At 46.9% G+C, this 24,951-nt stretch overlaps 1 protein-coding gene across 1 annotated transcript in view; it reads left to right on the top strand.

The window, feature by feature from the left end:
* Nucleotides 1–24,740, top strand: part of PRKX (protein kinase cAMP-dependent X-linked catalytic subunit) — a 60,134-nt gene extending 35,394 nt beyond the window's left edge. The window contains exons 4-9 of the mRNA XM_074359080.1: nt 4,655–4,774; nt 10,685–10,780; nt 14,152–14,209; nt 17,647–17,724; nt 18,341–18,489; nt 20,294–24,740. Of these exons, the coding sequence (XP_074215181.1) occupies nt 4,655–4,774; nt 10,685–10,780; nt 14,152–14,209; nt 17,647–17,724; nt 18,341–18,466 (478 nt within the window). The 3' untranslated portion in view covers nt 18,467–18,489; nt 20,294–24,740. The remainder of the gene's footprint in view (nt 1–4,654; nt 4,775–10,684; nt 10,781–14,151; nt 14,210–17,646; nt 17,725–18,340; nt 18,490–20,293) is intronic.
* Nucleotides 24,741–24,951: the final 211 nt, after the last annotated feature.

The following is a 24,951-nucleotide window of genomic DNA, read 5'->3' as shown; positions in this document are numbered from 1 at the left end:
TTAAAAGTCGGGTTTATAACATCGATGCTCCCCCCATAGGTATACCCTGTCCTTTTTGTTTTTTTGAAGTCATTTTAGAACCTCCCAGTTTGCAGATTACTAACTAATAAACATAAAATAGACACGCAAGTTTATACTGTAGAGCACGAGGAGCCATATTCAATATCTTGTCATAACTTATGGTGAAAAAGAACATGGAAATGAATCGATGTATGTTCCTATATGACTGAAGAATTAGACTGCACACCCAAAAGTGGGACAACATTGTAAACTGATTATACGTCAATAAAAATATATATATATTTTTTAAAAAGTTGTTTTATTTGGAATCCTCCGTCAAACAAAGCAGAAATAAAATGTTTCACAACTTCCCTGGGTGACATGTTTGGCCCGTGAGGTTCCCATCAGTGACCGTGTCCTGTGCATTTAAGATGACGTGGATGGAGACACTTCAGTGCTCCTTTAGGTTTTGGTTTCTGGGATCTTGCTAGCAACGACATGGAACTCGATCTTGTAAAATCACGACTTCACATTCTCAAACAGACACAAAAGTGGAGAGAACTGTGGATATTACATCCTTTTTTTTTTTTTTCACTTTATTTCACTTTATTTAGCGTTTCGAAAATCATTACCTGTGGCCTCAGTGACCACCAATGGTACTAGCGCATTTAAAAAAAAAAAAACAAACTTAGTCTCATGTTATTTTCAATCCAAGCAGCCTTTTTCTTCTTAAATTGAAATCTAGTTGATTTACAACGTTGTCTTAGTTTTTGGTGTACAACAAAGTGTTTCCATTGTATGTATGGTTTTTTCATATTCTTTTTCATTATAGGCTGTTACAGGATCTTGAATATAGTTCCCTGTGCTGTACAGTAGGGCCTTGTTGTTTATCTGTTTTATATACAGTAGTGTGTATCTGCTCATCCCAGACTCCTAATTTATCCCTCCCCGCCTTTCCCCTTTGGTAGCCATAGGTTTGTTTTTTATGCCTGTGAGTGAGTCTGTTTCTGTTTTGTAAATAATTTCGTTTGTATCATTTTTTTTAGAGTCCACAAGTAGTTAATATCACATCATATTTGTGTCTCTCTGTCTGACTGACTGCACTTAGTAAGATAATCGCTAAGGATCCTTGAAGTAGTTGCAGTCTGTTTGCCATCAACACACACACAATTTTAGAATTCATCTAGCCACACCTCTTCATTTCACAGATGAGAAATCTGAGGCTCTGAGAGGTGAGACGATTTGCCCCCTTTCGGACAATTGCCAGGTGTTAGTACCTTCTGACTTCCAGCTTAAATGTGTTTGCATTACCAGGGGCCTCTGTCAGTGGAAGCACCTCAGACCAGCAGTTAGGAGTGAAGGGTGGTGGCCATGGGGACCACTTGCCATACGTTGGACCCCTGGTTCTGCCACATTGTCTGTTGTATGTTGTCCTTGCCCCTGTGTGCCTTACTGTGTTCACCTGTGAAATGAGAATTGTTCCTGCCGTATAGGATGATGGGTGAGGAGGGCTGGACCTGCTCATTGGGAAGTATTTCCTAAGATCAGTTCCTGTCACATAGCAAGCATTGAGAAGACAGTATGTGCTTCTGACTTTATCATGCCCAAGCTCCCACCATCACATCGTCACCGTCGCCATCACCATTACCACCACCATCACCACCACCACCATCACCACCATCACCACCACCACCACCACCATCACCACCACCACCACCACCATCATCACCATCATCACCACCACCACCACCATCACCACCACCGTCGACATCATCACCATCTCCATCATTGTCACTATTGTCACCATCACAATTGTCATCATTACCCTCACCATCACCACCATCACCAACATCTTCACCATCTCCGTCTCCATCACTGTCTTCATCACCATCATCATCAGTGTTATCACAGTCACCATCGTCACCATCATCATCACCATCTCCATCATTGCTGTGGACTGAACCGTGTCCCTCCAAAATTCATGTGTTAAAGCTCTAACCCCCATTGTAGCTGTATTTGGGGATAGTGTTGTTAGAAGGTGAGAGGTCATGAGAGTGAGGTCCTGATCCCATAGGATTGGTCACCATAGAAGGAATTTATTTCTCAGCGCTAGAGGCTGGGAGTCCACCATCAGGATGCTGGCTGGTGAGGGCTTCTTGCTGGCTTGTAGATGGCGTCCTACGGCCTCCTCACATGGTAGAGAGATCTTTATCTCTTCCTTTTCATACAAGTCATTGGGTTAGTTCCATCTTAGTCTAGCACAACGTCATATTAACTTGATTACCTCTGCAAGACCCTATTTCCACATAAAATCACACTCACAGGGTTTAGGACTTCGGGGGAAACACAATTCAACCCAGTACAGATGCCATGGAAGGAAGTGGGGGGGGGGTCAGGAACACACGAGCAATTTGACATCTGTCCTTTACAGAGAATCCTGTCTCTCTTTGGGTAACACAGCCCTGTCCCCCTGGCTCTAGTGGAGCTGATAATAGTGAGGAAACTTGAGCACAGCGGGTGTCACCTTCTTTTCTCTCCAAGAGCCAAGTGAGCAAAAAAATAGAGAAGACCAGGGGCGTGGATAATTCACAGCCAGGGCCAGCAGTCTCGCAGTCCCATCCCGGGCTGTCTGTCCTGCAGTCTGAAGCTCTTTCTAGCGATGTACGTCTCAGTGCATCCAGGAAGCCTGGGGACTTTGTGCAGGAAGGTTTCACGTGAGCAAGGTGTCAGGCCGCCTGAGTTTACTTAGAAACTGAAAAGTCACACAGCCTTCGATCTGGGCCTCTTACCCTAGGATGGAGCCTGGAAGAGACTCACCTTTCCAAATGTACGTGGAGATGATGTGCCCAGCGCGGATACGGTTACCTGCGGCCACCTCCACCTGGCCTCGATAGCCAGCTGAGATCTCTAGGCTTCCAGCCGGATTCGGGAGGCCTTACACGTGCTACCCAGGCTGCGGAGAACAACATAACCAATTACTTGGATCATTCAGCTGAGTTAAAGAATTCCATGAGCCAAAACCACCAGGGTTGACTGAACGGAACAGGCAGATCTACTGTGACGGCCTTGGATTTTTGCCCTGTGTTAGAAGACAAGATGGACCCAAATGATTTCCAAGCCGTCTTTGCTGCTAAACATCCCAACAGTCTTAAGTCACACTTTTAAGAAAAGACAGGCACCATTCAGAGCTTTTGCTAGAGGATCAGGGATTGCTCACGGCTCCTGTGTCAACATTGTCCTGATTCTTTATTTGCTGTTTTTGATGGTGACCCAACCACTGCTCTGTCATATACAACTTGCACCTTATGTTAGTGACTTATTTCCCTATGCATTAGACACAGAATTTTTTTTCTTTTTCTTTTTTTTGGAATTTCTCACATTTCATTTATTTTTTTTAGGGTTAAAATTTTTTTTTTAATTGAAGTATCGTCAGCTACAATGTGTCCATTTCTGGTGCACAGCACCATGTCCCAGTCATGCACATACATACATATATTCATTTTCATATTCTTTTTCGTTAAAGGCTATTGCAAGGTATTGAATATAATTCCACCTTTTTTTCTGTTTGAGGTACAGTCGATTTAGAATGTTGTGTTAGTTTCCAGTCTATAGCAGAGTGATTCAGTTAAACATATGTATGTATTCTTTTTCATTTTTTTCATTACAGGTTATTATAAGATATTGAATATAGTTCCCTGTGCTCTACAGTAGGACCTTCTTGTTTATCTATTTTATATATAGTCGTTCGTACCTGCGAATCTCAAACTCCCAATTTATCCCTCCCCACCCCTTTCCCTACTAGTAACCATAAGTTCGTTTTCTATGGCTGTGAGTCTGTCTAAAGAGAATTCTGTTGCAAGGAAAAGCATGAATGCTTCGTCCATCTGTTGTGCAAAAAACACAGACCTTAGGCAGCCCAGGGAAGGGGGGGACCCAATAAAAAACACCCACTCAACGAATCAGAAATCTCCACCTTCTCTGCTGAGTCCGTCTGGGCTGCTAAGAATGTGTTGCTTTCGGCCAGCTGTCCTCTAGGTGGGGCTGAAGACTACATTTTTGGCAAGTTTCAGCTCATCTAGGGGAGAAATCCTTTGCAAACTCTCCACTGGTATAAACCCCAGACATCCCAGAGCTCCTTAACCTAAGGATTTCCAAAAGCCACCCCCCGATACTAAAATGACAGCGAACCCTGGAAAGCACGGAGAACACTTCCAGCCTTTCGCATAGCAGGTGGGAAGCATGCTCCGACGTAGCTGAGTTTCGCCTGGGAGGACGGAAGTAGCCGTTGCTTTGTGGAGCAGACGTGTGGGCTCCTGCGGGTCATTCCGAGACGGGGCTCACGACTCAGTCCTTGAATGCGTCACTTTATGGGAAAACAAGGATCGTAGGCTTTTTGCTTCTGAGTCAGAAACACAAGCACGCAGAACAAGACACAGCCGTGACCCCAGGACCATCACTTGGATTCTGTTTTGGCTCATGAGTGTCTACAAAGGGAACGTGTCAGCTAAGACCACATGGCTATTCTCCACGGTGTGGGGGGGGGGGTCTAAGGCGTCACGTCTCTCCCATCAGTTGCTGTAACATCCAGTGCTTCTACGAGGCATGCCTTCGCCAAGCGCGGCTGACATCTGTGGACCCCCTTCTCTGTCCTCAGGACGTGGACCCTTTGCGGGACGCCCGAGTACCTGGCCCCGGAAGTCATCCAGAGCAAGGGCCACGGGAGAGCGGTGGACTGGTGGGCGCTCGGCATCCTGATATTTGAGATGCTCTCCGGGTGAGTACAAGTCTCCGGCACGTGCCTCCCCTGCTCGCCTGTCCTGGGATTGTCAGCCCCTAGGATGGGGCATTGGGGTGGGGTGGGTGGCGAGGCAGACTCTCGGGGTGCAGGCTCACCGCAGTTTCCCACTGCAGCGATCAGCGTGTGAGCCGACGATTTGGTTTGCTTTCCAAAGAGTAAAAGCACAGGCTAGAAGGACCAGCAGTGCACATCTGGTGAGATGTCTGTTCTGTCTCTCAGCGTCCCACTCTACTGAGGATACACTGTTCGTCTTCTGCACGGACTCGGAGTTGTTTGTAGAGCTGGGTGATGTACCTGTTGGATAAAGATAAATAAATGCGATTTAGGACTTTACAAATGGTTGGCCGGAAAAAAAAAAAAAAGAGAGTGTTCTTTCCTGAAATCCCAAACATGCCTTGAGGGAGGTTTGGAATCGGGTTTCCCCTGGTCCAGATCCTGAGAGGTTGACCGCCTCTCGGGCGGTCGGCGTGAAGTGTTCAAGTCTGGCTTCTGAGTAAGGCGGGTCTCTGGGGGTCCTCCAGCCGGAAACAGAAAGCAGCCCCCCCCTCTTGGAAACCATGGACCTAGGGGTTCCCCTCATCCAGTGAACTCGGGGCTCTTCTGTCTGATGGGGTGGCTGACAGGCAGGGCAGGGGGTGCCCAGGACTCTTGCCAGGGGCCCCTGGACGTGCTGCCTCCCCACCTCCACCCACCCTCTCTCCCCTTCCCGGTGTCCTGCTTTCTTCGGTGTGTGTGCTTTCTGCTGGCCAGTCTTGCAGGCACTATGAGTCCTCTCTGGTTGTGGCAAAGCCTGGACCCTGTTCCACACCTGTCTGGTTCCCTGCAGGACAGGCCCCCAGCTTTCAGGTGGAAAGGAGGAGAAAGAGGAATTCTGTGTTGAGCACATGGCCAGCCAGGCTGGAGTCTAGGAAGCCTTGTGTTTGTCGTCCATCTATTTACCATCTGTTTATCAATGTGTTTATCTATCATCTACATCTACCTTCCTACCTGTCCACTATATATCTGTCTATGTATCAGCCATATCTATCGATCTATCATCTCTCAATCTGTCAGTATCAACCTATCAATGTATCATCTATCAATGTCTCTCTGTCTGTCAGTCTATCAAATCTATCTGTCCATCCATCCATCTGTACTTTGATCCATCCATCCCTCCCTGCATCCATTTATCCATCCATCCATCCCTCCATCTATCCATCTATCCATCCATTCATCCATCCATCCATCCATCCATCCATCTAGCCATCCATCCATCCATTCATGTATCTGTCCATCTAATCTATATGTCTGTCTGTCTGTCTATCTATCTATCTATCTATGTATCTATCTATCTATCATCTAAACACCTATGTATCTATACATCCATCCATCCATTTATCCATTTATCCATCTATCTATCCATCTGTCTGTCTGTCTATCTATCTATCTATCCATTCATCCATCCATTTATCCATCCATTTATCTGTCTATATATCTACCTATCTATCCATCCAATCTATCTATCCATCCACCCATATACCCATCCATCAATCTATCTGTTGATCTATCTATCTACCCATCTATCCATCCATCCATCCATCCATCCTGTCGTCTTTCTGTTTGTCTGTCTATCCTTTTGAATTTTCCAGTGCTCTTCACTCAAATGCCTCCAGCAAATCACATAGAATCAGATTCCTTCACGTCCACCCTAACGCAAGGCATCCCAAGCTGAGCGGTTGGTTGACATGAGTTCCATGAAGCATCAGTCCACCAAGAAGAGACAAAAAATTGTAAATACTCCTGCAGCCGTATCTGATCACACAGACGCCAGTAGCATTTTTTCCTTCCCTACCATTATTGACCACGAGAGGGCAGCGTTGCCCGAGCAGAATTGAATCCTGGCGCCCGGTGAGTTTGGTAGAATGGGGTTCCTGTGTCCTCTTTTTCGTCTTTGCTGTTAGCATAGACTGTCGTACTAGAGGATGTAATAATACAGCCTGTCGTTAGTAAAGACAAAGATACTGTGACATCATGATGTTGACAGAATGTCACAGAAAATTGTTAGACTGGAATTACTAGAATAATTATTATCAGAGCAAATAATAATAATGGTTAAAATAGAATAGCATAGAATTACAATGTAATATTAGGATATACTAGAATTATTATTAGGGATCTTAGATAAACGTAATTATTAGAACGTTACTAGGTTACAATATATTACAATGTAATAGAGAATTATTAGAGTAGAAATGTTAGAACAATAATTAATATTAGTGTAATGATAATTAAAATAAATAGAATAGAATAGAAATACAATATAATATTAGGGTACATTATAATTATTACTGTTATTATATACGCATACTATTAGAATCGTATTAGAATATATTACTACATTAGAGAATATATTTTTATTCTAATAGTAAACAGAATGTTAACAGAGTATTTCTAGTATTTCTAGTATCCTACTGTTAACAGTCTACTAGAATGTTAGGAATTGAATAGAAATAATGTAACTAGAATCTAATATATTATTAGGTGCTGTTATTAGAATAATTGGAGATTAATGATTAAAACCCTCTCCTGACCCCAAACATTGTAAGTTGAACGTTGCATTTCGTAAAGGGAACTGTGTTCACAGTCAGCATGCTTTTATTTTGCACAACTCCAGTTAGAGTCAGGGTTTTCTGAGTGGCTATTTTCAGAGCCATCGGTCCCTGTATACACACTGCAGCCCCAGCTGGCCCTTCCTCCACGTTGCTCGGCTCTCCCCGAGTCCAGCCAGCCTCAGCCCTCGCCTGGACCCATCCCCAATGTCCTCCTGTCTCCTCCGGCCACACGCTCTCCTGCCCACAGCATCTGTCCCAGGCAGCCACTTAAGGGATCCCCCACTGACACCAGCCAGACCACGCCGTCCTCCCTTGCAGCCCTCGAGTGCAAAGACGCAGAGCTCCCTACTGTACGGGGCTCTGAGGTGGTCTGTCCACGATCCGCCCATCTCAGACGGTGACCTGGCCCCTCTCCTGGCATTGCTAGCCTTCCTACTGCCCCTCCAACACACCATGAGGCCCTCCGGTCCCTCTCCCTGCCAGCCTCCTGCAGGGCATTGCCCCTGCTGGTCCCTTCTCTTCTGCTCTCAGGAAGGCTCACCTGCAACCTGACCTCAGAGCCCTGCCCCCCCTCCCCACTCTGTCCCAGCACCTCCTTCTCTTCCCTTTATAGCACTCATGGGGATCTGAAACCAGCTGGTTATGTGTGCTGACTGCTCAGGAGGTCACCAGATGCAAATTGTGCTTCTTGAACCAGGAGACTCATGGCGGCCGGTGGGAGGACGTTACTGTATGGAAGGTGGAGATGACTTTGTTTTTTCAAAGTCCTTGTCTCCAGTTTACTTGGATTTCTGTTTCTCTATTTTCGCACCTGCAGCAGGATCCAGCGCAGACTGCCTTGTCTGTTCATTTATTGCTTTCAGTGGTTGTTTAAATCTTTCCTGAAGTACAGAAGAAACCATGTGTTAGGTAAAAGCTGCCGTGTGATTACGGTGGGAGAGCATGTCATAGCTGGGCTTTTATTTTCATCCACTAAGAAATGTAAGGTGCGATTGAAAATGTGTAGCACATTGCAGAAAAGTCACTAGTGGGTTTTCCCAGGAAAACCCAGCTCAGCTCTTTTTTTTTTTCCCCCATCATCTGCTCCTTTCAAATCCACCCTTGTGGAGAGTTGACCAGCACAGACGTGTTTTTAGGGAAGGTGGGATTTGTGTGCATTTGGACCCACATCCACATGGCATGTTAGCTGCAGTGCAGTGGTTCTCAGACATCTCGGCCACAGGACCCTAGAAGTTTTCAGCAACCACGTATCCTAAAAGTTATTACATTCCTAAAACTTATAAACACTCGTAAGTGTTACTACTGACCCCAGAGAGCCTCCACTGATGTGGGTTACATCTGCCAGTGTTTACCACATTTGAAATTAAAACAGAAATTTAAAAAAACTCAATTTGCATAAAATAATACACTCACCAATGGTTACCACGAATCAGGTTTTCAACGATACGGTAACGGTACTTCCTGGAGTAAAAAATCTTTGGAGAGATGAGTGGCCTGGTTTCACATTTTTGTTCCTCCCTTTCGTGTCCAGCTTAATCCAAGGGGGCTGCTTTCTTCTGTCTCACTCTGTCCGGCACGATGTGTTGTGTTGAGGGATAGGGAGAAAATGCAGCCACGTTCAGATTTATAGTCAGAAGAAGGACACCACCACAGAAGTCGTAAAAAAAAAAAAAACCTCCTTGGGGGAACCCCCTCAGGGTTCCTTGGAACCCCACTTTGAGAATTGGGGCTGCCACGCCAACGGCAGGGTACGTTTGCCCCCCGACGAGCTCATGCAGTGGGCGCGCCCACACGGCCGCCACCCCCGACGGCAGCAGGGCGCCCCGCGCCCCGCGGGAGCAGGCAGCTGCCGGGCGGGGGTGGCCGGCGCCTGGGCGCTGTACGCCGGTCACGCTGGCGACAAGCACCACTTCCCACCGGGGCGGCCGGGCTTCGGAGCTCATCACAGCCAGGGACGCAGAGGGATGCGGCCCTGCCCTTGCCAGCGCGGCACCTGTGCTCACACCCGAGTGGGATGATGTCACGTGGTGCACAGCCACATTTCTGCATTTATTTGGAATCTTTCATTTTTCTGATGGATCTACCTCTGCTTCTTATTCATTCATGTCTGTTTTTGTACTTCATACTTCTTTTATTCATTTATTTGTTTGTTTTTCTACTTTCTTTTCTCTGTAATACATTTGTGTGTCGGTTTCCTGGGGCAGCTGGAACAAATGACCACAAACCAGGGACTTAAAACCACAGGCATCCATCCTCCCCCCCTCCTGGAGACCAGACGTCTGAGGTCAAGGTGTCGCAGGGCCGCGCTCCCTCCGAAGGCTCCAGGGGAGGGTCCTCCCTGCCTCTTCCAGCTTCCGGGGGCTCCAGGCGTCCATCCCTGGGCTGGTGGCCGCCTCCCTCCCGTCTCTGCCTTTGTCTCCATGTGGCGTCTCCTCTGTGTCTGTGTCTCTCCTCTTCTGTCTCTTCTAAGGACACCGTCCTTGGATGCAGGGCCACCTCCTCCAGGAGGACCTCCTCTCAGGTCCTTCGCTAATTTCATCTGCAAAGTATATTTCCTCTTTAGTCTGTTTCACATTTTTTCCTGTTTCCAGATACTAGAAGGGATACTAGTCTTAGTTTGTGTTACCTGGACTACAGTCTTTATGTGTGGGAATATGCCACAGACAGTACATAAGTTTACGGCGTGGCTGTGTGCCAGTAAAATTTTATTGACAAGAACAGGCTCGGGGCCATAGTTTGCTAATCCACAGGGTGTAGATCTTTGTGCCTAAAGATACCAGCTGGAAACCAGCCTGACTGTCACTCACCTCCCAAAGTAGGACGTAGGAGAATTCATCTACTGTGGAATCAGGTGTTGGCTTCTGTAGGGTTGCAGACAACCTGAGCCAGAAGAAGACACAACACAAGGTCAGCCATCCTCTTCGATTTGGCCTCAAAGATTCGTTGAGCACCTACTGTGTGCAGGGCGCTGTGTCTGCAGGAAGAAGACGGATGTCCACTCATGCTCTAGTGGGGGGGGCATTTTTAATGCCACCCAGGTGACCACATTGTTCATCAGATGGTCTTGGGGTTCTTGCCTTTTCTCTGCTGGCCTGTGGTCCATCATGCTCGGCCTCTTGGAAGTGACCCCTCGCCTCTAGTCCCGAACTATCCACCACTCCTCCGTGTCAGGAAAGAGCTCACATGAAATAATTTACCTTCTGCCCGTGGTGGGCAGAGAGCGTCATCCTTAATGCGACAGGGGTGATCCACCCTTGCTCGCCCACTAAAAATCCATGTTTCTGTTTCTTAACAGGTTCCCTCCGTTTTTTGATGACAACGCCTTTGGCATTTATCAAAAAATTCTTGCGGGCAAGATAGATTTCCCCAGACATTTGGATTTCAGTGTCAAGTAAGTAAACCAGTTCCCTCATCATTGGATGTGTTTAATTTTAAAGCATATTAAAAAAAAAAAAAATCACAGCCAAGGCATCTGCCTAGCCGGGTCCCAGCCCTGCCTTATCCCCTGTGCTGTGCTGAAATGATTTTGGGAATTCATCTAAAGGCATTTGTTACTGTATTTAATGAGAGAACCGTTTTGTTATTTGGCAAGTAGGGCCTCCCTCCGCCCTGCACCACCCGCAGGTTTTGTGCTTGGCACAAGTGGTGATGGATTTAGCAGAGTTTATCTTTTCTCTCCCGCTTCAATTAATCTCATCCCTAAAATCTTTTCCGGTGAAAACATTGAGTCATGAGTTTGTTGCTTCAAGACTTTCTGCATTGCTTCACTGTTACTCAGTTTGGGTATGCATTTTTGTGGCTCTGGGTGGGGGGAAAGAACTAATTTTTTTTTTAAAAGATAAGGGTGCTCTCGGTTTTCCAAATACCTTACTCCATGAGTCAGCTCCTGGCCATCTGGACCGTATGCTGTTTCACTGTCTCTCCCAGATACATCGATAGGTGCCCCACACTCCTGCTGATGACAAAATGGAGTTAATTATGGTTAGCTGAGAACTAAGCTTTTGTCTCTTTTTCTTTGCTACATGTTTTAAAAGTAAGCCATGGAAACTGAGTGCAGAGAAGTCGTGTTATTTCATGACAGTGTTGGCCTTCTAGGACCACTGGCTGCATCCACGTCTTGTCTCTCAGTGGTCGGTGCGCTCACTGTCCGGAGAGGTCCTTGGTCTGCATCCTGTGTTTCTCTTGGCTTGTGTGGGCCGGAGGTTGTGTTTGACGCACCAGGCAGGTTCTGACAGATTTTAGGAAGAAAACGAGGCTCCAGCTAAACATAACCATCCAGAAGGGACACTCTATACCATGAATGGTCAGATAGCGAGGTGACAAGGGAACTATGCACCCCAAAGCCTGTGGCTCTAGGAAGACACGAAGGAGCATCCTAGGATTTCTCTCCCACGTCTCACATCCCATCAGCTTCTAGTGATTCTATTTCAAACGGATGGCAAAACATGTTTAAGATGGGGTTGCGCGTGTACCAGCAAGTCGCCGGTGATTGGATGGGGTTAACGTCTGCCGACGCCCACGTCCAGCCCTGCCCCGGTACGCTGCCTGGGACTCTTCCTGGGAGCACTTGTGCACGGCTGCCATGGGCGCGACTCAGCTGAAGCCAGGGAGACACTTGCTTTTGATCCGCAGGAACTCTCTCAGCGTCCTCACAGTCAGCCACCTTTTTCTGTAGGCATCTCCTGGTGTTGGGCAGTTCAGAAGATGCCCTGATGGAACGCCCTTCCTCTTCCAAGGAGTGTCTTAAATTCTCCCAGGAGATGTCTCCCCAAGACAGGGGAGGGTCCATAAATCTGAGGTCGTTTATTGGGTTCTGTTCATCCACTGAGTAGGTTTCCAACATTTTGGGGACAAGAAGGTGTTAGAGAAACAGAATAACCCTAACCACAGTTCTGGTCTCCTGCCGCCGCCTCCTCCTTTTTCTCTTGGTTTATCTTTACTTTTAAGAGCGAAGCAGCAGAAGCTCTTCTGGAATCCTTTGGACCCTAATGAGTCATTTCTTGCCCAATTTACTGTCCCTCTGTGGCTGTGAGTGTAGAATTCTGAGTGAATTTTTCAGGTGGTGTGTTGGTTCATGCAGCCTCAGCATCTGACCACGTCCGTCTGTGTCTCGGGATGGACGTGAAGATTCTTGATAAGATTGCATCTAATTGAAGAGGATTGAAAAGCTTTGGGGCTGGCTGCCAGCTTGGTAGAACTCATCTTCACAAGCGTTTCTTCATGCCTGAAGGTGGTCCAGGAGACGCCAGCTGGCACCGGGATCCGAAGTAAGATTTAGAATTTCAGCCGCGGTGAATCGAGGGGCTGCCAGCAGACACACAGCCCGTCCCAGGAGCGATCTGCGCCCCCACACCCACTCACCTCTCAGATGCTTCCCGAGTACCTACCTGGCTTTGACTTTTCTGGTGACCCCTTTTCCTCTGCACCCTTTCCTTTCAGGGTTGAGTGAGGGTTTTACAAGGCTCTGATTTTGTATCTTAAATACGTCTTTGTCTTCTTGGAATCCCAGTACAGGCAGCTTTAATTATAATTCACTGCTAGGGTGGCAGAGGTGTTAAAAAAAAAAAAAAAGCAAAACAGGAAGAAGAAAAAACACAGGTGTTTGGAGATGTTTTGGGAGTGTGCTATTTGGTGACATTGTGGTTGGGTTTTTTTTTTGCTTGTTTGTTTTGTTTTGTTTGGGTATGTCAGAATACTGCAGGAGACAGTCCATAAGTACAGGAAAGGTATCTAAATGTTTCAGCCCTCTTGTGTTCCTCTTCCCTGCTCATGAGTATGTGCTCTGTACGTGATGGGTACAAAGCCCCAGCCTTCCGTAAGCCAGTGTCCCCAGCTTTTCCCTTTGAGGTGGAGCTGCGGAGAAGCCTTCAGGGAGCCCGGTTCTTCTTAAGGACGTGTCGTGTTGGGAAACTCTGTTCCAGCTTCTCCTTGACAAAGTTTGGGATCAGTAGGAACCTGGGAGACTCAACCAGTCCAGACCTGAAGGACCCCGGGTCACCAGAACCTCACATTTCTCACTTGACCAAGCACCTGAGCCTCCCCGGCTGCACACGGACCCCAGGACGTTGCCCGAGTCTGGGTCTGTGCTCCTGACCCCAGAGTATGGGGGGTCAGGAAAGTTTAGATGTTGAACACTGACTCAGGGGTTTTGATTGTCCTGGAAAAAAAATCCTTATAGGCTTGAAGTCCTCGAATATTATTAAACATAATATATTCAGTGTATTACACACTTACACACACGCGATACTTTTTACCTCCTTAACTGTTGCCCTCTGAGCTAGCCTGTCTTCTGAAGGTGCTGAAACCCATCAGTTCCCACCCTGACTGACCGCCTGCTGAATTCCGACACCGTCTGCCACTTAGAAGGAAGATCTAAGTGACCCAGCAGATGCGAAAAAGCTCCAGTAATTTGTACGCTTCTGGGAAAGCCAAGTGTGGCAAAAGAAGAATGCCACGATGAGCAGACTCCCGGGGCAAAGCGTGGCCGTTTATTTCGGTAAAGGCACATGGCAGGGACGACCTTGACAGGTATATTTGAAATGAAGCCTCAGAGTCCCCGGGCCAGGTTCATTTTCCGCTCACGTTCAGAGGCGTCTCTTCTCTTCCATGATTTAATCAACGTCTCCCCCCTTATCTAGGTCCCCGTGGGCTGGCAACTCCCGGCGTTGCATAAATCGCTCAGGCTTTTATGGCCGTCAGCCTGCCGCGTTGGCCGGCGTCCATATCGAGATGTCTGTGTTTCTGTCTCCTTCCCCCATGCAGAGACCTCATCAGGAAATTGCTTGTTGTCGACAGAACAAGGCGACTGGGAAACATGAAGGTAAGTGTGTTTGCGTCCGCGTGTCTTGAGCAGGGTGCTCCCAGTGTGTGCCTCACCTCCACTTCATACACATCAACAAAGGCAGAGCATTTACATGCAATTGTTGGCCACGTTTCCGGTCTGGGATTTGGGGGCATTAAAAATCAGACTCGGTCTACACCCTGTCTCCTCATCCCTCCACAGGAGCCCGTGACTCCATGGTGATCTCGAAGTTACTCATCATTATCTTATTTATTTACTTTTCTATCTTTAAATAGCATCATTGAACTAGAATTCACAGAAAATTCAGCTTATGCATTTAACGTGGACAGTCCAGTCTCTTGTACTATATTTGCAGAATTGTGCAGCCATCACCGCAGTCAGTTTTAAAGACTGTTTTCATCCCGTCCAAATGAAACCATGTGCCCTGGAGATATCACCTGCCTGTCCTTCTGTCCTTCCTTGCCCTGGGCAACCTCTAGTCTACTTTTTGTCCATATAGATTATCCTTCTCTGGGCTTTCATAAAGATGCAATCATAGAAAACTTGGCTTCTTGTGTCTGGCTTCTATCATGGAATATCCTGTGTTCACCGTCCGTCCACATCGTAGCCTGTGTCAGAGCTCCACTCTTTTTCATGGCTGAGTAATATTCCCCTGTGTGGATGGACCCCATTCTGTTTATCCATCCATCCATCCATCCATCCATGGACGCTTGGGTTGCTTCCACTTTTTGGTGGTGGTGAATATTGCTGCTGTAAACATGGGTGTGGAGGTTTGTGTGTGAGCTAGTCATTATTTTAGAAATCGTATGCCATGTGTGATTTTCTCAGACTTTTCATCTGGAGGGAGATATATGTAAGGGACTGACTTGTGTAAGCGGTGTGATGTTCCCTTTGCCTGTTTCAGTTCTGTATTGACACCGCTGAATTTGAGACAATCCAGGGACCTCTTCTTAGCTGTTTCTAGGCCTGGGTGTCTGTGGAGGAACTTGGACACGGATTAGTGTCTTGGCCCTGTCAGCTGCAATCTTGAGAGACAAAGTAGAATTGTGCATGAGACTTGAACCCCAGAGATCTCTCAGGCTCTCTAGTTTTGGGGGTGTATTCATTTCTTGGGGCAGCTGTAACCAATAACCACAAACTGTAGGCTTCAAACAACAAGAATTCATCCTCCCCCAGTCCTGGAGGCCAGATGTCTGAGGTCAAGGTGTCCCAGGGCCGCGCTCCCTCCAGAGGCTCCGGGGAGGGTCCCTCCTGCCTCTTCCAGCTTCTGGGGGCTCCGGGCGTCCCTGGGCTGGTGGCCACCTCCCTCCCGTCTCTGCCTCCGTCTCCACGTGGCTTTGCCTCTATGTCTGTGTGCCTCCTCTTCTGTCTCTTCTAAGGACACTTGTCACTGGATTTAGAGTCTACCCTAATGATGTCATCTTAACGTGTTTGCATCTATAGAAACCCTCTTTCCAAACAGACTCACATTCACAGGTCCTGGGGCTCGGGGACTTCCACGGAGCCTCTGGGGCAATGGGGCAGTGATGCACAATTCAATCCGTAACAGGTCACATTTGTCCAAGTCATTCATGGACCTTGGCCCGTGTGTTCAGGTCCTCAAGGAGGGGGCTAAAAGCTAACTTGGACATCACTGGTGAAAGAAACAAATCTGCAAAACAAGAAAGTTGTTCATCCAGTACAGGACTGCTCCTCTCCTCCTGGTGCTACTCATTCGGACTGTTTCTCTTTTTCCTTCCAAACATACCATTGTGTTTAACGCCTTCATCCTCTGTGGACAGTGCCCTGTCCTCCACACCTGGGGAGTTTCTAGCAGCTACTTTCTCTTTCACTTCACTTTCTATTTGTTAAAACTATCTGTCTACCTACCCACCTACCTATTTATATATTTATTGTCTGTCTATCTGTCTGTCAATCCATCCATCTAATCTATCTATCTATCTATCTATGTATCTATCTATCCATCCATCTATATCTACCTACCTACCTACCTATCTATCCATCCATCCATCCTTCCATCCACCCAACCATCCATCCATCTGTCCATTCTGTGTCTTATCTGTCTATCTACCTATCTTTCTATCATACCTGTTTATCCATCCATCGTGTCTGTTATCTGTCTAGCTAGCTAGCTTGATTTCATTTATCATTATACGTGTCTGTCATCTTTTACCATCTATCTAGCATCTTTTCCTCTATCACTTATCAATCATGTCTGTGTATCTATCCATGTGTTATCTACCTGTCTGTCCGCTATCTACCAGCTTATGCATCTGTCATCTGTCCTTCATTTATCAGTCATCTCTGTCACCTTTCATCATCTATCACCTATACCTCTTTTATCATCTTCCATCATCTGTCTATCCATTATCTATCTATCTATCATCTGCCGTCATCTGTGTCTAGATGTCATAATACCGTAGCATCCATTCCAGGTTTGAACTTCTAGAGAGTAAAGTTTCAGTCTTATTTGCCTAGTCTTAGCATCGCTCAAGGGAACACTCCACAGATACGCACTGTTTGACTTACATAGGGATGGAGAGAAATAGGGAAAGGAAGAGAGCTGTCAAAGTGACAGGGTTGGAAAAAAGCAGAAAACACTGACATCCCTGTTTCTTTCCTTTTGTAACTGAGGATTTTCTTTTTTGAGAATAAGTCACTTAAGACTTTAAAAAATATGAACTGATACAAGTTTTAAAAACAAGCTTAAATTCAGATGCATTGGCTCCTGTGTCACAATAGTTCACATATTTCTATCTTACAACTTCACACCTTTAATTGATTAAAAAGTGGCTACAAATATGATTTTTAAAAAAGGAGAAGGAGGCAGTTGAAGGCTTGCAAGGCACTTGGGAGGGATTTTCAGAGGTCGTGGTGCTGCTGGTGTCTGCCAGCTGGCCTTTGGTGCCGAAGCTGAGGCCCAGGCAGACAGACCTTAACGCACATTGTTATCTGGGAGATGATGCTGGGTGGCTGTCAAGCTCTCCGTGGCTGCAGTCCCGGTCACGTGACTTACTGGCTGAGCACGTAAGCACTTGCTTGGTACAGCAAATTGTAATCTTTAGTGAACCTCGGCTTCTGTGTTTTTTTAAGTGAGCATACTTTTATCTGAAGAAAACAGCTGACAGACTCAGACCTCACCGTGTGTCAGTCTAATTTTATGACCAGAGACTGAAGCACAATTACATTTTGGTCTTTGTGGCCCCGAGTAGTGTACACACACGAGCATCATGGCTAGATTTGTTTCCACTGTGAAGGAAAGCAAATGGAAAACAACTGCATTCATGTTTTCCCCTAGTAGCTCACACTCTAGGTACGAGGACTCGGAACATAGCAACCTCTTGTTGGTTTGTTCCATTATTTGTTTTCCTTATACTAAATCGTGTAGAGATTCCTTGGAATATTTTCTTCCCTGTCAACGTCCTGTACACTGACGACACACGTTTCTTTCAAAGAATGGAGCAGAGGACGTGAAGCGACATCGGTGGTTCCGGACCGTGGACTGGGAGGCTGTCCCACAGAGAAAACTGAAGGTACAACCTCCGTCAACAGGCAGCTCCTAGCTGGGTAGCTCTCCTGAGCCAAACACAGGCTCTGACGCTGTGACTGACTGACTTCTGACTGATACGTAATCAATTTGTTCAGTGCAACCATTCATCTCAAATTGTTCATAAGCCAAGTTCCCCGTTCAGGGGCCATCTTAGCTGAACAGTCACCTTATGGCGATTAAGACCCTGGCTTTTGCAGTTGGATTTTTTTTTTTTTTTGAGACCTGGCTCCATCCTTCGCTAGTTCTATGACCATGTCTTATGATCTGTCTCACCCCTTTCCTTTCTAATGGGGAACAGTGGCTGGAATAACACAGATGATGTGTGTGTCCAGCTTTTAGGCATATGGCGCAATGATGGTGGTAGACAGATGAAGAATATTCTGAGGCTCACCTTTCTTTGAGCTTTATATGTTTCTGGCAGGTGTCCTCAGTGGTAATGGTCTCACGTTTTCACTTTAAAGTCAATGATGAGACATAAATAATGCCTATGCCTGGGCCCCAGACAAGACTCTAGAGACAGAGCCTAGATCAGCCAACATGTGATAACCTAACATCCCATTCCTCTCCAAACACGGCTTTGTGTCTTGCTGACCCCGCAGCCCCCCATCGTGCCCAAAGTGTGCAGTGAGGGCGATACCTCCAACTTCGAAGCCTATCCTGAGAACGACTGGAACACGGCCCCTCCGGTGTCGTCGAAAGACTTGGAAGTCTTCAAGAATTTCTGAGGACAAGAATCCCCGTCTGGAAGGTGCAGGTTTACTTTTAGTAATTAAAAATGTTAAAAAAAAAAAAAAAATCTACCCACAAACAGGTGGAGCATCGAAAAACAAAATCTGAACCAGAATGCCTAAGTCAATAAAAGTTTTTATAAAAACAAACAAGAAAAAGTCAGCAGGGTTGACATGACCTCCCGTGAAGGAGATACCGCGCTGACTGGGCAGAGCACCTCTACCCCGTGTGGAGCGGAGCAAGGCAGGGTCCTTCCCAGGGGCAGCGTGGGGAACACTCCGGCGCGTGTGGGCGGCGGGGCGGGGGCATCAGCGCCACCGTCGGCATCTCATTCCCCGGACCCACCCACCTGCCGGGACAGAGTCTGTACTGCTGAGTAAGACCCCTGGGAGGTGGGTGTGCGCCTAAATATTGGGAAGCACAGCTCCGCGGTTCCTGTTTGGGAATCCCTGAGTTCTAGACCAGAAGGCTTGCTGGGTATTTGGCTGTTAAGAAGGCATCATGGGAGAACACCTCATAGGGGATTTGCTAAGCTGAATTTGAGATTTAAAGGATGTGATTTTTTTTCAGTCTCTTAATTTCCGTGAAGCTTTGAAGGTCTTCGACTTTATGACTTTGAAGGTCTAGTTTGTTTGTTTGTTTTATTTACCTTGTATTTTTCGCCCCCATATCTAAGGGCTTGTTTTTGTCTTTTAAATTCAAAATTTTTTATTTTTTATTAAAGTAGAGTTGATTAACAATATTATGTTAGTTTCAGGTGTACAGCCAGGAGATTCAGTTATACATACAATTTTCTAGATTTTTTTTCCATTATAGGTTATAGGATATTGAATACAGTTCCCTGTAATATATAGTAGGTGCTTGTTGTTTATCTGTTTTGTATATTATAGCTTTTAATCTGCTAATCCCAGACTCCTAATGTATCCCTCCCTTCCCTGTTTCCCCTTTGGTAACCGTACGTTTGTTTTCTATGTCTGTGAGTCTGTTTTGTAAGCAAGTTCACGCCTCATTTTTGTAGACTCACAGTGAAATTATTTTTCACGTACTTTGGCCCATGGCGGGGGACACTATTTGATGACATTCTTGATGAACCTCTGGAAGTCAGGGGATCATTTCATGATCACATTGCTTTCTGTTTATTCAGCCAATCTGGATTTTGCCCTTCTAAAAGCCAGGCACGTTAATATTTGAATCTATCTCAGGGATTTAACGGGGAGTAACTTGCACATGAATCAGGACAAAGATCTGGTTGTTTTCCGGTAAGGGTGGTTCGGTGTGATGATTCTGTACACAAAGGTAATTTCTTCATGAAGCAGAATTCTGAGCCCATAGGTGAGACCCATGGTCGGCTTAATTACAGGATTCCGCAGTGGCGAGGTAACCGTGTGATTAGGTGTTCGGTTTTGTATGCGTTATCACTTTTTGGCACGGGGCGGAGGTGACTGGGACAGCTGTCAGGGGAACGCTCGCCTCACTGCGCCTTGATGTTTATTCCATCATATAATATTTTCTCCGACTGTGAGGTCGTCCGGCGAAGCACGTTGAACCCAGGTTCCGGTTTACTCCGATCTCGGCGTGGGTGAGGGTGGGGTAGTTGTGGAGGAGAACGTCACAGAACACTGAAAACCCACCTTGGAAATCCTGATCGATTTCTCTCATGAGACATGTTCTGTCCTTAGAGTTCAGGCTGGTGGATCTTTGCTGTAAGAATTCCAAAGGAAAGCTTAGTTTCTTTTGTATGATTATTACTGTTCTTGTTAGAATTACAGACGTTCCCCAGGTATTTAAAAACGAACCAGATCTTTCATCTTGTTTCATGCCAGAAACGGGACAATTGGAGCCTGCCTGGGACAGGCGGCTGAGCCCGTGCAGAGCTGAAGAAAGGTCTTCACGGGACCAGGACATTCCCACGTTTCTGGACGTGTGGATGTGGACCAAGACGCTGCAGCCCTGTTGGCCTCCGTGCATCTGTCATCGTTTAAGCAACTGGAAATCCACTGCACAGTAGGACGTTTAGAACAATTGTTTGCTGGTTGATTTTATCTTCTGTTTCAGCTTTTGTGTTCCTACTGTGATAGCTTGGTTTTTTTTTTTTTTTTTTTTTTTTTTCCTCATAGACTTGACGTTACACGTTTGAGCTGAACTTGTTGAGATACAACCACAAATTGCGTGTGGGTGCGTGCGCGTGCGTGTGTGTGTCTGAAAAAGACAGTGTGATTGGAGCACAGTTTGTCCAGTGTTTCTGCTTTCTAGAGGTTATGGTTTTTATGTTTCAGTATTTTTTTTCAAGAATCTATTCTCTTGGGGACAAAAGTCTAAACAGTATGATGTGTGCAGTTCTGAATCATCTTATATGCATTTTATGGTTCTACGTGAAGAAAATATTATATGTCGGTCTGTATCCAACACCTTTAGTGCTTCGTGTCTGGAAACCTCGGGTCTTGAAACCAGAAAGAAAGGGAAGGGGATGGGGGTTTCAATTTTAGTACGAGACTCGCCATTGACCATGAACGTTATTCAAGGAGTTTTTCTGTATCACATTGAAAAAATGTCATGCTCCGCAGAGGGACGGCTGCCTATGAAAAATGCCAGCTGAAGTCCCTCGCCTAGAACCCATTTCCTAAAGCGTGACAAGTAGCTTTCCGATTGGCTCAATGAGCTTTCCCGCAAAGGTTCTCTTTTCCCTTCGGTTTTGGGAAAAGTGAGAAACGGAACAAAAAGCGATGGAAACATCTGAACCCCTGCTCAGTTTTCGGTTCTCCTTGGAACCGTTCAGCGTGAGTCCGTGTAACCACACGCTCTGGTTTCGTAGACCTGGTGGGCTTGTGCAGAGTGACCACTGACTGAGATGTCTTTGTCTTTGGACCTGGTTCTGACGACGCCCCGGAGGTTTACTCCGCCGTGTCCTTCCCTGAGGAGTGACCCCACGGCGGCCGGCTGTTGAGTAGGCGTCTTCTCCAAGACAGGCCATGAGTAGAGGTCCTTGGGGCTCGTGTGGTCTCCAGTTCATTTCCTCCTCTACTCTTCTGCTCCTGCTTCCTGGTTCTAAACTTTGCTGTGAAAATCTGCGGGTTCTGCGTGTTCTGGGTTGGCTCCGAGTGGCTGAGACCTGTTGTGCATCCGGCCATCGGACCCAACCGTCACCTCCCCGTGGGGTCTGGGCATTCGAGGAGTGGCTTCCAGAGCCGTCAGGGCGCGCAGGGCTTCACCCAGCAACTTCTTTCCTATTCCTCTTCTCTCTTGCTTGGCCAAGGAAGGTCCAGCTCCTCCAGTAACCGGGATGGGGGCAGCGTCTGCCGTGGAGGTGTGCTGGTAAAAATGGTCTGGGGGACCCCACAGCTGGCAGCCCGCTCCCAGGCCCGCGCCTCTCGGGTGCACTTGGCTCAGCGGCCGCTGATTCGCCGGGCCGGGCCAGGAGGGTGCTTCATCCCGCCGTCTTTGCCACGTCTCTTTCCTGCAGCCACGTCTCCCGCCGTCTTTGCCACGTCTCTTTCGTGCAGCCACGTCTCTGGGTGTGCGGAGCTGCCTTTTGGGAAAACCATACATTTTTTTTTTCTTAAGCAGCAAAAATGTCAAAGGAGGTGCAGCCCCCTATCAGATTTGGCCAGATTCCATTACAAATCAGAAGGGAAGGCCTGCCTGGAGGGTGATGGGAAGACAAGTTACACCCATAAAAGCTTTAAATTGAGGGCACTAACCCCCCCCTTCTCATTAATGAGCAATTCTTCAAATACAAATCAACTCTGTAGGTGAGAGTGAGTCCGCGATTTAGTAAAACAAACTCTTTACAATGAATAACTCAATAAAAAGTTATTTCCAGAGGGCGCAGCTGGATGAACGTCACCGTAGAACTGTGTTTTTTCAGCCTGTGCTTCTGAGTCGCCGTGCTGTTTGCATTAAGCGGAGGCCCAGCACGGACTGAAAACCTCGGCACGCCATTCCTGGGCTGTTTCCGTCCTCGGATGTTAGGACGTTAAATCAGCAAAGTGAACTCGGACTGAGACACCGGGTGCACGAGGGAAAAAGCCCCAGGCTCGTGTCCTCTGCCTCTAAAAGTAAATCAGAATGATTATTTTGGAGAGCCTTGGGCTTAAAAAAATAGAAAATAAATGAAACACCTTCCTTGAACACAATACCAAATTGTACAGGACACCCGTTGCCCCCCAGACCTCTTTTTGGGTTTCATTCTTCCTGTCCGGGGCTTCCTATGTGCTTACATGAAGCTAGTGGCAAGAATGCACCACAGTGCATTGCCTTAGTTTCAGACAGATACGCCGGAGAAGCAAACTGCGAATGCATCAATGTCTTTGTTCTCGGAAAACACAGGAATCAGCCATCAGGCATGCAAAACAAACTGAAATTCAAAAGGATTTCCAAGAACGCCAGACGGCGTTCAGGTCCCCTTCAGGACACTCAGGTGCATTTCAGCATCCAAAGTGTGACCTGCCCGTGCGTGGCTGGGGTGATGGGGCCGTAAATTAAACGGTGTGATGTAATGCAAAAAATTGGTGTGACCAAAACGTGTCTTAAACTCGTACATCACTCACGACGTACAACTGGAGAATAATTTTTACTTGGTGGAAATTCTGAAATTTTCATGTACGGGATTGAAAATGATCAGCCTGCAGAGTTTTGAAGAAGATTCGTGGAACTCAGCACAACCTTCAGAGCTGGCAAGTGATAGATTTATTTTGTCCTATGCAATTTGACACGTTGGCAATGGTTTCTTAAGTGAGGACGCTATTTAAAATGTCTGTAGGAAACGTGTACATTGCAAGAGGTGGACGGAGTGTCGCCAGCCTGCCTTGTTAGGCACCTGTAAAGCCAAGAAGGATGTAAAACCGCAGCTCATCCTACAAGCGTATCGTCCGCAGTCATTGGCCGACGTCCAGTTCCTTCCCCGCCAGTGTCAGAACCCTTCTTATCAACAATGTGTCGTCTGCCGGCAATGGGAAAAGTGTGAAGTCTGCTGTCGGTGACACACAACATGCAAAAGAAGCCCCACCAGCCACATTGGGGTGTCCGTGCCCCCATCGCCACGATGCTTGAAAACGCCACGCTCCATTCCTGGTCCTGGGGCGGCCGCAGCATCACACGTTTGTACGTGTCTCACACGGTGTCCTGTCTCAGTCTCTGCGTCAGGCCTCACCTGCTCCTGATGGCAGAGTCCCCGGCAGCGCTCGGGTCGAGCGACGTGACTTTCATTTGCCACTTCTACGTGCCGTTGACCCGCGTTACCTCTCAATTTGGAACCACTGTAACCAGGATCCACGGCTCCATGCTGTCCGCTGACCACGCTGAGGGACCACTTTGTTGGCAGCCAGGACCACTCCCAAATCCTCGCCCTGCCCTACGAGTGCAAGGAAGATTGTCTGTTTTTTTCCCCTCATCCCTGTGATTTTGCATCAGAAAATGGACACCATCCCAGAAGCCCTCAATCGCCCAGTTGAGATTTGAAATGAGACGCCTGTGTTGTCCTTTTCCCAGTGGTCCATCTACCCAGCGAGTATTTCAGACCCGTTGGCCGCATCCTACGTGCTGCACCATGTGTCCCTGTTTCTGACTTAGCTAATTCAACTTGAGTGGATGTAACCAAAAACAGAAAAAAGCACAGGCATAGTTGTCTTAATAATGTGTTTGAGTCGGGTGTGTGTGTGTGTGTGTGTGTGTGTGTGTGTGTCTTGGTGGAGGTGGAGCGTGGAGGGATGTTTCCCCCAAGGACGACGTTTTGGTGTCAGGTTGGTTTTTGCAGACCCAGGGAGCAGCCCTTCGTGACAAAAGGGAAATACCCCGTAACGGTTTCATCTCAGCTGTGTTTCAAAACGTTCCGTTGATCTGCTGTTTGATCCGGTGGCCACCTCTGTGATTTAAGTAAAAGTCATTCAGGCAGTGTTATCACACCTGGGATTTGAAGCCTTTCGACTTCCAGGCTGTCTTGCTTCGGTCCCTCAGATTGGTTCCCAGCTCTGCAAGGCGGTCGTGGCTTCCTTCTTTCCGGTGAGAATGGACCCCCTTGAGCAGGTGCGGCACGTCCCCGGCGTGTCCCCCACCCGCATCCCTGCCGGGTCATCCCAGCTTCTCGTGTGCATAAAACAAACAAAACAAAACAAAAAACAACAAGAACAAAAAGCCTGTTTCTAACCCTGTCAATTCCTTGCACAATGAAAATCACTGTGATTTGTATATATAAAATTTGACTGCTGTCTAATTTATGGAATGATACTATGGATTCCAAATTTGTTTAATAAACTTTGTATCTTTGAAGATAAAGTCAGTCTCTGGTCTGCTTCTTCTGTCATGGGAAAACCTGTAGCTTTTCTGCTCTCATGGTATCTGGGTGTTAGCACTCTTACCTTTTCTTTTGAATTTCGTATATTTATTGAGATGCAATATTCAAAAAATTGTATTTGTCTCAGGTTTGCAACATAATGATTCTACATACGTGTATATATCAAAAAACACCCCACGTCTTTTTAACATC

Source organism: Camelus bactrianus, chromosome X (assembly GCF_048773025.1).
Source record: "Camelus bactrianus isolate YW-2024 breed Bactrian camel chromosome X, ASM4877302v1, whole genome shotgun sequence".
Lineage (NCBI taxonomy): Eukaryota > Metazoa > Chordata > Mammalia > Artiodactyla > Camelidae > Camelus > Camelus bactrianus.
Note: the sequence above shows the minus strand (reverse complement) of the source record. Positions and strands in the feature narration are given on the sequence as shown.